At 41.8% G+C, this 12,576-nt stretch overlaps 1 protein-coding gene and 1 long non-coding RNA gene across 2 annotated transcripts in view; one reads left to right on the top strand and one right to left on the bottom strand.

Annotated features, from left to right (window-relative positions):
* Positions 1 to 4,724: 4,724 nt before the first annotated feature.
* The window catches only part of Tex14 (testis expressed 14, intercellular bridge forming factor), a 100,402-nt gene continuing 92,550 nt past the window's right edge, over positions 4,725 to 12,576 (bottom strand). The window contains exons 27-30 of the mRNA XM_055620540.1: positions 9,321 to 9,413; positions 7,151 to 7,260; positions 5,525 to 5,576; positions 4,725 to 4,981 (exon numbers count right to left, since the gene is read on the bottom strand). Coding sequence (XP_055476515.1) covers positions 4,945 to 4,981; positions 5,525 to 5,576; positions 7,151 to 7,260; positions 9,321 to 9,413 — 292 coding nt within the window. The 3' untranslated portion in view covers positions 4,725 to 4,944. The remainder of the gene's footprint in view (positions 4,982 to 5,524; positions 5,577 to 7,150; positions 7,261 to 9,320; positions 9,414 to 12,576) is intronic.
* Positions 10,428 to 12,576, top strand: part of LOC129686511 (uncharacterized) — a 6,858-nt gene continuing 4,709 nt past the window's right edge. Inside the window, exon 1 of the long non-coding RNA XR_008721623.1 lies at positions 10,428 to 10,861. This is a non-coding gene — a long non-coding RNA (uncharacterized LOC129686511). The remainder of the gene's footprint in view (positions 10,862 to 12,576) is intronic.

Below are 12,576 nucleotides of genomic sequence, written 5' to 3'. Positions count from 1 at the left end.
GTGGTGTCAAGTACCTGTAATTCCAGCTCTTGAAAGACAGATTCAGGAGGGTCAGAAGTTCAAGGCCAGCCTTAAATCAGACCACACTGGATGGAAGAGGCCACTGGAGAACGCTGTCACAACATGGACAGGGGCAGTGGCAACAAAAAAGTGAGAAATCAAAACGAGGAACATGTATTTTGGAGATTAAAGTTTTTTGTTTGTCTGGCGGGGAGGAGGTCTTTGCTGTTCTGTCGTCGTTGTTGTCTTCTCTACAGTCCAGACTGGCCTCAGAACTCTAGGTAATTTCCTGCCTCAGCCTCCAGGTGCTGAGATTATAATCCCGTGTCTCCATGGCCAGATTGAAACAAAATCTTTACCGATTTTTTTCCCCCTTGACAAGGTTTCTCTGTGTAGCCCTGGCTGTCCTGGACTCACTTGGTAGGACAGGCTGGCCAAAAACTCACAGGATCTGCCTGCCTCTGTTTCCCCAGTACGTGCGCCACCATATCCAGGGCTCATGATTCTTTTTAGATGTAAGGAGTTAAGGTTGTGAATCTGGGGGCTGGAGAGATGGCTCAGAGGTTAAGAGCACTGTCTGCTTTTCCAGAGGTCCTGAGCTCAATTTCTGGCAACCACATGGTGGTTTACGACCATCTATAATGAGATCTGGTGCCCTCTTCTAGCGGGTAGGTGTACATACAGGCAGAACACTGCATACATAATAAAATCTAATGTAAATGGAGGTCAAGGACAGCTTCTGGGTCTCTGACTTGAGTGGATAATGGGACACTAATACTACCGAAGGGGGAACGCTAAAGGCAAAGGAGACCAAGTATGGTGGTTTGAATAGGTTTGGCCTCCACAGACTCACGTGTCTGGCGGCTCAGCCCATGGGGAGTGGTACTATTGGGAGGTGTGGCCTTGTTGGAGGAAGTGTCACTGTAGGGGCAGGCTCTGAGGTCTCCCATCCTCAAACTCTGCCCAGTATGGAACACAGTCTTCTGCTGCCTGCAGATCAAGATGTGGAACTCACAGCTTCTTCCCCAGCACCATGTCTGCCTGCATGCTGCCATGTCTCCCGCCATGCTGTTAATGGCTAAACCTCTGGAACTGTAAGCCAGACCCAATTAAAATTTTGCCTTCATAAGAGTTGCCTTGGTTGCAATGAAACCCTAACTAAGACACTAAGACTGTGAGTTCAATATTGGCTGTTTCAGTGAGTACTGAAAGAAATCCAAGAGGAGATGCTGAATGTGACTCAGATGAGATCTGGGATACAGATCTGGGATCATACACTAGGACTGAAGCCATGAAAGTAAACTTGGTCACTGTCTTAGTCACTGCTCTATTGCTGTAAAGAGACACTATGAGCAAGACAACTCTTAAAGCATTTAACTGGCAGCTTACTTACAATTCCAGAGGGCTTGTCCACAATCACCATGGCAGGAAGCAGACAGGCATGGCACCGAGAGGTTTGAGTCTCATGGGGTAGGTGGGGAGACCTGGGCTGGGCATGGGCTTTTGAAAACTCACCCCAGTGGTACACCTACTACAGGGCCACACCTCCTAATCCTTCCAAACAACTGGGGATGAAGCTCCCTCTGGAAGCTATTCTCATTCAAACCATCACAATCATTTAGGAAGAACATTCAGAAAAAAGCTGGAGGTGGAATAATCAAAGAGACAGAAGAAAACCCAAGAGAATAGCATCAGTGAAACTGAGGATACAGGTGAAGAGAAAAATTAACACGGGGCAAAAGTAACTGTGTGGTTTTGGTTTACTGATGACCTGAGTAACTGCTGAGAAATGAAACTGGGACTCACATTCTAGTACGCTGAGGAGAGAGGGAGGTGAGGCACCAAAGATACCAAGTGTAGGGTGTCAAGAACTGCAATGGGAGAACAGTAGTTTAGTGGCTGGAAAGACGGTTGGGATCCAGGACTTGTTGTTTTAGGTAGTGCTGAGGACTGAACCCTGGCCTAACACACGAGGTAATACTCTGCTACCTGTTTTCTTTTTGTTTTAAATTTTGTTACTGTTTTTGTTTGAGGAATTTTTTTTTTTTTTTTTTTTTTTACACAGGGTTTATCACTATATAGCCCTAGCTGGCCTGGAACTTACTTTGTAAACTAGGCTGACCTTGAACTCACAGAGACCCACCTGCCTCTGCCTCATAAATTCAGAGATTAAAGGTGTGCACCACCATTTATTATTTTTCTTTTACCTTAATCTCCAATATAATTATTTTATTATTATTATATTTTTAATATTAGTTAGTTTATTAACTTTGCATCCCAGCTGTATATTTTTCAGATTTATATTATATGTGTGCATGGCAAGTATTTGGGTGCCTGCGGCGGCCAGAAAAAGGAGCTGTTGTCATAGACAGTTGTGAGCTGCCTGAAGTTGGTGCTAGGAACTGAACTCCAGACTTCTGAAAGAGCAGCACGTTCTTACTGCGGAACCTTCTCTGTAAATTGTTTGGTTGCTTTTTGTAGTCAGACTGGTTTTGCACTCATTCTGTAATCCACTTTGGCTTCCAATTTGCAATCTTCCAGACTTTGATTCCTGAGTGCTGAGAGTACAAGCATGTAGCATACCACCAGGCCCAGCTCAGGGAAGGATTTTTAAAGCTAAGAAACTCTTTGTGTCAATGCTTGTGGAAAGAAATGAATAAAGAAGGAAGTCTGGAAACAGGGAGATGGCTCAGGGATTAAAGCACTGAATGCACAGTCATGGGGACTAGATGGGAATGGTGTTCCACCTATAGTTCTAGCGCATGAAGACAGAGATGGGATGCCAGGAGCAAGCCAGAGTAGCCACATCAGTGAGCTCTGGGTTCAAGTGAGAGATGCTGCTTCAAGGAATAAGGCAGACGGCAATTAAGAAAGCCTTCGGATATCAACCTTGGGCCTCCACACCTGCGCTTTCACATCTGCAAACAAATGCAAGCGTGCACACACTGGCGTGCACTGCTATGTAAGTGTGTATAAAGGAGAAGTTGAAGTTGCTAAAAAGAAAAATGTTCCTTAAGAAGGTAAACTGAATGGACGGGATAAAAGACAGTGGGAAAAAATAAGAACTCAGAATGCACTCATCTGTTCTTCTACACAAATGGAGGTGACCATATTATCAGTAGTGGTGAAGGCTATGTTCTCTTTGAAAAGCTAGATGTGAGAGTAATTTGTTGAGTGTCAACTGGAAATGAGGGGCTGAAGCCTGAAACAACTGACGAGAGTGATAGAAGCAGCACCTAGAGCTTGCATGTGGGAGGGCTGCCACATGCAATAAAATGTCTGTCTACAGGCCCTGGTACACAATGGTTACTCTATGACCAGTAAGTGCTCTCTACAACATCATAACCATCAGTCACTGGCCAGAGAAAGGAATCTATTCCCTAGGTAGAGTACAATTTTTTTTCTTCCTCTTTGGAGAAAGGGTCACTCTATATAGTCCTGGCTGTCCTGGAACTCACTCTGTAGACCAAGTTGGCATTGAACTCAGAGAGATCCTCCTGCCTCTGCCTCCTTGAGCTGGGATTAAAGGCGTGTCCCACCATACCTGGCCTAGATTAAAGTTCTTGTCATCAGATATCAGCGTAACCTTAATGCTTACGAATCGATGGCTGGAACTAAACAAGCCAGCACTTCCCATGCAGCACCTGCACTGGTCTCCATCTTCTTACATGTATTTGTCTCACCAACAAGAGTGAGCTTCTGAGAAGACTGTACCATAAAGTCTACACTCACGTGGAATGGAAGCTTGGAGTGGTTTTGCTTTGTTGCTTGCTTTTTAAATTTTTATTCTATTTCTTTATTCATTGTGTATGTGTGGAGGAAGATCAGAGAACAACTTCTGAAAGTCAGCTCTCTCCATGCAGGTCTTGGTGATCCAACTCAGACTGCAAGACTCGATGACAAGTGTCTCTACACACTGAGCCATCTTGCAGGCCCCTGTTGTTTGCTCTCTTTAGGAAGGGTCTCACACTGTATCCCAAACTGTCCTTCAATCAGGGCAATCCTCCTGAGTCAGCCTCCCAAGCGAAAGGATTATGTCATTCATGACCTACCACACCTCCAGGTAACTTGTTTTCTGATTGTTTTCCTCTGGTTACAATAGCAAGTAATTTTTTTTTTTTTTTGCTTCCTATCTTATCTGTGCAGGATAAATTTTTCTGTGATCTAAAATGTATGAATGTGATCATCCACAATGGAAGCTATTTGATTTTCACTACTACCCACCACAAAATCAAATGCTAGTACTGCTCAGCAGTGTAGTGCTTCCAAGAAAAGCTATTAATCATATGTGAAAATTCTACATGGACACAAATCCTTTAGACCCCAGACTAGATACACATATGCACCTGGCTAATAGTCACAAAAAGCCTAAATGAGAGAAAATGTTGTGATTTTAGTTTTGTCACAGTTCTGTTCTTCTAGTACACTGATGATGTAAGGTGCACAATCAAAATACGTAGAGATGGTGTTATATATATATATATATATATATATATATATATATATATATATATATATATATATATATATATATATATTAGGGTTTTGTTGCTGTCTCCTAGCAAGCTGGATCTAGCTGGAAGGGAAATGCAGTCATCTTCCCAACCCCCAAACCAAAGCATAGAAATAGATCGTCCACAACAGGCACCTAACTAGCATTAAAAGTAAACACTTTATTGTATAACAAAGTTACATCAATAAAATCAAAAGCCATTCTGAACAAAACAAAATGTTTGTCATTATGGTTACCTTGCATTTTTCAGAAACCTTATTTAAAACAAATGATTAGGCATGCTACACATGATAGGGCCACATTATTGTGCCCATGGTAGCAGCAGAACAAAGTGTGAGTTACAGACTGGAACCACTGTCCTTGAGCCAACTGAAGCAGATAAAAGAAGGAAGGAGGCCACAAGCCACAGAGCCTGCACGATCCAGTTCCAATCATTCTGACAAGTCGCTCTGATCCAGCACAATTATCCTGTGTGCATATATTTTAAAGGACAAAAAAAAAAGGGGAAGTTTTGAGTTCATATGTACTTTTAAAAATTCTTGTGCAGTGCTTGGGATCACATCCCCGGACTCACACAAACCAGGCAGGCATTCTGGCACTAAGCTAATTTCCTAAACCCAGTATGTATTTAGAACACACATACACACATACACACACTTTCCTATTCAACTGAAGTCACAGGAAAGGAATTTTGTCTGTATAATCAAGGCAGATAGTATCAACAATGTATCATAAAAGTGCAAAGTGACTAAAAAGCAACTGAAAGCAGCAGCATGTTTTATACCCATTTATGAAAACTTTCCTTGAGTAGATACCAGTTATTTAAGCAAAGTTAGCATTAACGTCACCTTATATATATTTTCAATTATAGATATATAACTATAAATTGAGCAGGTTGGTGAGAATTCAATCTGTTAGTGATATTTATTTAGACACTGGTAAATATTTTAAGTCTGCTCACGAAATCTAAAAAAAAACAAACTCTGACTTATAAACATGCTATTTCATTACCTGGAAGGTTCGGACCAACCCAGTCGCTTCCAAACACAGGGTTTTAGTTCATCTTGATGGAACAAGAGGAAGAAAAAAAAAAAAAGGCAGTTACTTTCCAGATCAAGGGCTGTCAGAATTCAGTATTCAGATTAGAGCTATCTCTAGTCTTAGTGTGCTGTTTACTTATTTGTTGTACGCTTATATACAACTTTTCTGGAAACACAGCTAACAGCTTCTCCTAACATCCTATAGCTCCCTGCCATAGCAAGAAGTACCAGTGACACTGATTCAAAAGTTCCTGCATTACCTTGCCAAATTCTCTGAGTTATCTTCTCAGTGAATTCAGTCTTGGCTAAATGTCCATATACCCTGGGCCCTATGCCAGTCAGAGTTCTGGAGGAAATAAAGTATACACATAGCTTGTACAGATAAAGTTTCCTTAACAAAGTAGCTGTACACAAAGGTATAATTAGAGTTTCGGGAACAAACAAGGACTAACAGGCATCTATTTGCACCTGGGGGAAGCCTAAGTGGAAAGCAGCTAAGCAGTTGGGGGTGGGATGGGAGGACAGTTACTGGCATCTAGAAGGGGGAACTGGAGTTAGGAAAGACCAGACACTAGTGAGGGACAACATGGTTACTGGATGCAAGGTCCTCAAGTAGGTAGGAAAGGGAAATGAGTAACAATTTTCTTGCCCTCTGATCCTGCCAGGGGCCCCATTGAATAACAGAAAGCCAAGGAGATGCAGTCCTCTAGGGTCAACATACTGAGGCATAAAGCATAAAACAGGGCAGAGGAAGCAGAATGAGAAGGGACTAAGAAAGGGATGCAAGGGAGACTAGAAGACTCCAAAATGTGAGCATCTATCACCCTGAGTAACATAAACATGAACAGATCATTTGTAAAGATATATTACAAGACTGACTATTCAAGCTGACAAGACTTGAATAGTTTTTATTTCTTTGTTTTTGTTTTTGAGACAGGATTTCTCTGTGTAACAGCTCTTGCTGTCCTGGAACTCTTTTTGTAGACCAGGCTAACCTTGAGTTCAGAGATCCACCTGCTTCTACTTCCTGAGTGCTGGGATTAAAGGCAGTCTCGAAGCTCTTGGTTTTTGTTTTGTCTTTAGACAGAGGTCTTCCTGGGTGGCCTTGAAGTACATGGCTGAGCCTCCGGAGCACAGAGGCATGTGTTACCACACTCAGCTTAAGTTAAAAGCTCTTTCAAATGTATTTAAATTCAAACAGCTCTACAGACAATGCACAAATTGGGCTGGCCCATGGCTTGTTTTAGAAACAGACCTGAAAAGCCAGGAGTGTTAGCTCATGACTGCGATCATAGCACCTGGTAGGTAAGAGAACTAACTGCTTTCAGTTGGAGGCCAGCTGGGCTAGAATGAGACCCTGTTTCAAAAAACAAAAGAAGGAGGAAAAAAAACAACAACAACAAAACCCAAAGCTGATGTCACTGCTTTGTGATTAAGTTGATTGCAATTATCAGAAATGCTTATCTGAACTGCAAGGAAAAGGCAATTACACCGGGTTGGAAGATTATGTATAGCATCTGGGAAACATTACTTAAAAGCTTTGATGGTCACCAAAGCCCAAGAACTACAAACTACCATAATCATCATTCATCCATACCTTCTTCCAAAGTACCTAAAAAGCTGTCTGATCTCCTTCTCTCTGGCTTGATGCTTTCTTTCCTTTTTCTCTTCAGTTCAACAAAGTCTTGATCTTTGTTTTTTTCTTCCCTGTAATGACAATGATTTGTGGCATTAAACGCATATCTAAGAGTCAGGGAACAAGACTGTTCTGAAGCAAACAGAGTACTTAGTACTAGTGTAACTACAGGGCAAATGTTGGTTTATTTACTTTTGGTTATTTGTTCATCTTTTATCCTCTCTGTCTCTCTGGACAGGATTTCCCTATGTAGCCCTAAAGGGCCTAGACTTCATTAGGCAAAGGAGGCTGGCCTTGAACTCACAGCGGTCTTCATGCCTCTATCTCCAGAGTGCTGGGATTAAAGGCATGTGTTACATGCCCAACAAGGCTAGTTTAAATGTATGTTAACGCACTCATTTTCAGAACTATATGAAGCAGTTACTGCTACCATCTACATTGTGTGATGTGAAAACCAAGGCACAGAAAATTAGATACCTAATAAGTTCTAAAACATATGTAATCAGACTCTGCTTTCAACATTAAGACTATATAGCTAGCCTCAAAGGAAAAAGAAAGCATTTTCCTTCTTTTACAATCAGCATTCTCTTTGAGATTATTATTTATCATTTCTGTCAGGCTCCCTGTGATATGAGAAGTCTAAATAAGTATCTCACAATTTAAAACCACACTTCTCTTAAAAGCAGAAACAGCTACCTCTCTTGGATGGTACCTAGAATAAAAAGGGGACTTTTCTCTTTTAAACTTCACTAACGTAATCAGAGGCTCAAGAGTGGGCAAAAGAAAAAAAAAAAAAAAAAAAAAAAGTCAGCAAGGGCCTTTAGGTTTTTCTTCTCCTTGTGTCCAGACACCCAAGACCACAGTTATTCACAAAACCTGAGCGGCTGTAGCCACTGTTAAAATGGAAAGGCCGTTTCTTCTATAGGTTGTGGCCATTAGAAAATTTGTGCTTCACTAATAAAAATCTTTTACTTTGCAACATCTAGTACACCAGTTCTATGCTTTGGGGTAGAAGACAGTAAGCAGACTCTTCACTTTACAGTATTTCAGGTATTTGAGGGAGGCTATCAAATTCTTCACTCATCGGCTCTTTTCAGGCTGAGTCTCCCTGGCTGTTCTCATATGACCTGGTTTCCAGACCTAAGCCTGTTCCATGTCCTCTCTGTTGCTTGCTCACATCCATTTAGAGATGTGTCCTAGGAGTCCTTCAATAGTGCATGATTACCTACGGTGCACTTGTCTGATCGGTTCATCCTGCATTAATGCTGTGTCAACTTTTTCAGAAACTAAATACTGGACGTGTGAATTAAGACTTCCTGCCTACAGCATGATTACTGTGAGCAATAATTTCCAATAAAAAAATTATCCAGTTAGTCCTGGTTTTTCACAATGTATACTTTTGGATCTAAAACTTGTCAATCTTTTAAGTTTATCATTTTTATTGTTATAGTTTTGTTTGTTTGTGACATTATAGCCCTATGTTTCTTGGCTGATCTTGAACTTCTGGGTTCAATCATTCCCCTCAGACTTCTAAGTAGCTGAAACTACAGTTTCATGCAACAGCTATGCCTGGCTTTGTCTCTCTTTTAAAGTAGCTAGTATTTCCACCTGTCAGGATAATTTTGGATTTTCAGTCTATCACCCATAACATTGGCCTTCACTTCTAGATTTGTGTTATCTGAAAACTTGATGTATATATATATATATATATATATATATATATATATATATATATATATATATATATATATATATATATATATACACACATACATATATATGCCTTTTCTGATTTAACTCAAATGGCTCATGAAACACTAAAGGCAACAGGGCTAAAGTCCAACCTGAGAGCTCTAACTGATTAGCCGCCTAATCAATGTCTTGGGGAGTAGATGGTGGGAAGACAGGCAAATGTGAGAGTAATGACAAATATAAGGGCTGGCTGGTCCACAGCAGCACAATGCCATCACCGGACATTCATTCTCCAAGAAGTTAAAAACCTAACTACTTCCTGAAAACAGGAAAAGAAAGAAACTGGGAGTCTGGGATTCTATGTCCTAGGTGCACAACATCTTGTATATTGTTTTCCCTGTGAAACATAAGAAACGGATTCCTTAATGGGCAAGGCAACCTTGTAGAGTCCTTGTGGGTGTCCAGTAGTGCCAAATTCTCCTCAGGTGATTGCAGCAACCTTTCCAGGTCCTCATCAAGAGAAGAATGAGCTCTGTCCAGGGGCGAGTAAAGATAATGGTGACAAGAATCATTTTCCCTTGTAACATATCACTGCACAGCAGGTGTGGTGGCACTGCCATCTTTACTACTGGTGGTGCTTTCACAAGAGCTGAGAGAGCATAAGGTGTGAGATTGTGTCCAGACCCCCAAAGGCTACTTGTATTTAACTTATATGTACACTAAAATAGTCCTTTAGCCCCTTGACAAAATCCTGGCACCCATGAGACCATTCCCTCCAATGACAATTCTGTCTCAATTATAGGTCATTAAGTTCAGCTTCAATATGAGGTTTTATTTTTGCATGCCTTCTGTGTGTTTTTCTGAATAAGAACAACTTTTGAGGCTCGTAGATAAAAGGTGTTTTGAGGAGGCCTAAAATGTACACTTACCAGTTGTAAAAATATCTTTCACTCTATAGTAGTGCCTAGGACTAACGAAGCTGGGGAGAGGGTTCAGTGAATAATGCACTTGCCAAGTAAGTAAGCACTGAGGACCAGAGTTTGAGTCCCCAGAACCTACTTGTCATCCCAGCATTTTGAGGGCAGAGACAAGGGGATCCCCAGGTCAGGCTGGCTAGCTAGACTAGCCAAACTGGTAAGCGCCAGGTAAGACCTCTCAGCAGGTAAGGTTGTTTGCCTGATGACCTGAGTCAAATCCCTGTGACACATGGTGGAGAGAAGCAACTCCTACAAGCTGTTCTCTGACATCTACATGTATGCTATGGTCTTGCCACCTCCCTCCACAAGTAATAAATGTCAAAAAAAGGAAAAAGTAACAGTAACTTTTTTCAAGGCAGGGTCTCATGTAGCCCACACTGGCTTTGAACTTGCTGTTTCCAAAGCTGGTCTTGATCTTCTAATCTTCCCACTTCTACCTTCTGAGTGCTAGGATTGCAAGTATGTGCCAGGCAGAGTTTATGTGGTTCTGGGGATCAAACATAAAGCCTCATACATTCTAGGCAAGTACTCTGCCAACAGAGCAACATCCCTAGCCCCAGTAGCTAACTTGGTAACAAGGTACAAAGAACTTTATACTCATATAGCCAAATGTAACTTGCTTTTGTTGTTGTTCTTAAGACAGTCTCTATGAAGCCCAGGATGACTTTCAACTTTGGTCTTCCTGTAGAAAGTACAAAATGGGCACTAACTTTACCTAGAGCAACTCATCTTTTCCCCTGAATAATCCATACAGATTTTTTTTCTGAAAGTGGCTTGAGAAGATGGATGAAATAGTTACAATACACATCAGAGAGTGAAGAGTTCTCAGGGCTGGTGAGGTGACTCCATGGATAAGCACTTGCTGGCCAAGCCTGACAATGGTAATCTCTTGAACGCATGTAATAATGGGAGGAAACTCTACAAAGCTGTCCTCTCAGCTTCACACTCAGATCACAGTATGCACGTGTGCTACTATACATCACACAAACAACACAGAACAATGGTAAGTACATTTAATAAATAAAAATGTTTAAAATGCTTCCAAATGTTTGCTGGGGAGGAAAAGTCTTCCTCCTTTTGCCCTTTCTTTTCTGTCTCCTCTCAGCTCTTAAGACACTACTTCTGTGATTTTGGTTTAAGCATCTCCCTTCCTTCCTTAAAAAGAATGATTTAGCCTTTAAAGAGTGGGAATACTGAATTCAGAGTTTAGCCAATGAAATACAAGTAACTGTCTTCTGGAGAACTTCTGGGAAAGATTTTGCTTCCCAAATAAAGGAGGGCAGATTCCAGCAACATACTCCTTTGTCCTACTCTCTTTTTCCCTCCGTCTGTTGGGGGAACAATAGCAATCTTGTCACTAGGAGACAGGTTTTTGGGGAAAAGGTAGAAAAATAAGACCAGAGCAAAAGTCAACATGTCACAGGTGACAGAGCAGCAAACTGGAAAAGCAGAGGTCTCTGTGGCGTGGCGTGACACACTGTGACCAGCAGTGCCTGCCACCCATGAACCTCTGGTCAACTGCGAATGACTCATTTGACCAGGAAAGATGGGGCTTTCTCTTCTTTGCTGCTGACGCCACTGTGAATGGCTTTCCCAGGAGATGCAGGAACTAGATTAGGAGTAGGATGGGGGGAGGGGGAGCAAGTGCCACCACAGGCCCAAGTCTTGTCTCTTTTGAAAGTTTGTTTAGTTTAGTTCTTAGAACCCACAGGTAACTCAATTAACGGCCTGTAACTCCAGTTCCAGGTGATACAATTCCCTCTTCTGACTTCTTCGGGCGCCTGAACACATGATGTGCGTACACTGTCACAGGCATACACACATACACACACAAAAGTAACAATATATCTTACAAAAATTAAATCAGGGCCTCAAAAACCAGCCTAGAGTTCCATCAACAGATGAACTGGGGAAAAAGTAAAGCCAGGTATGGTGGAACAGGTGTTATGGAACAAGCCTGCAGTTGCAACACTCCAGAGGCTAAGGCAGAAGGCCTTCCCCAAGTTCAAATCCAGTCTGGGTGACAGTATTGGACTTAGTTTCAAATAAAACATGTCCTAAGTATACATTCTGTGAAGAAGAATGAGGCCCAGTGAGATGGCTCAGCAGGTGAAGATGTCTTCTACTAGAGCCTGACTAGCTGAGTTCAATCCCTAGAACCCTCACGGTAGCAGAGAACCAACAACCACAACTTTTCCTCTGACCTTCCCAAGAACACTGTAGTATGTGAGCATGCACAAGCACGCACACACACACATACACACACACACAATAATTTTTTTAAAGAATGAAATTTGCAGAAAAGTGGATAGAACCTGGAAATCATTATACTAAGACAAACATTCCATGTAAAACAACATTTAAATTCCTGTGTGTGTGTGTGTGTGTGTGTGTGTGTGTGTGTGTGTGTGACAAAAATAGAAAGGAGACTATAAGGAAAGAGGTCTAAAGGATGGAGGCTTGAGAATCTTTAAAGACAATGGAATGTATGTTAGTATTTTGGAACACAACCTGCTCCCGGGTTACCCAGCAACTTATGATGTCATCATGTGTCGCCAGCCAGGTGGCCACACCTGGAAGGTGTGGTTACCTTGACCCCTAAAGGGCTAACCCCGACATGTGGTCTCTCTCTTTCTCTCTTACACTCTCTCTCTCCCCCCTCTCTCTTGGTGCACCCCCCTTTCCATTTCCCTTTCTCTCCCCACCATGTCCTGCTCC

This window comes from Psammomys obesus, unplaced genomic scaffold (assembly GCF_907164565.1).
Source record: "Psammomys obesus unplaced genomic scaffold, mPsaObe1.curated_primary_1811, whole genome shotgun sequence".
NCBI lineage: Eukaryota > Metazoa > Chordata > Mammalia > Rodentia > Muridae > Psammomys > Psammomys obesus.
The sequence above is the reverse complement of the archived record's forward strand: the minus strand, read 5'-3'. Positions and strand labels throughout refer to the sequence as shown.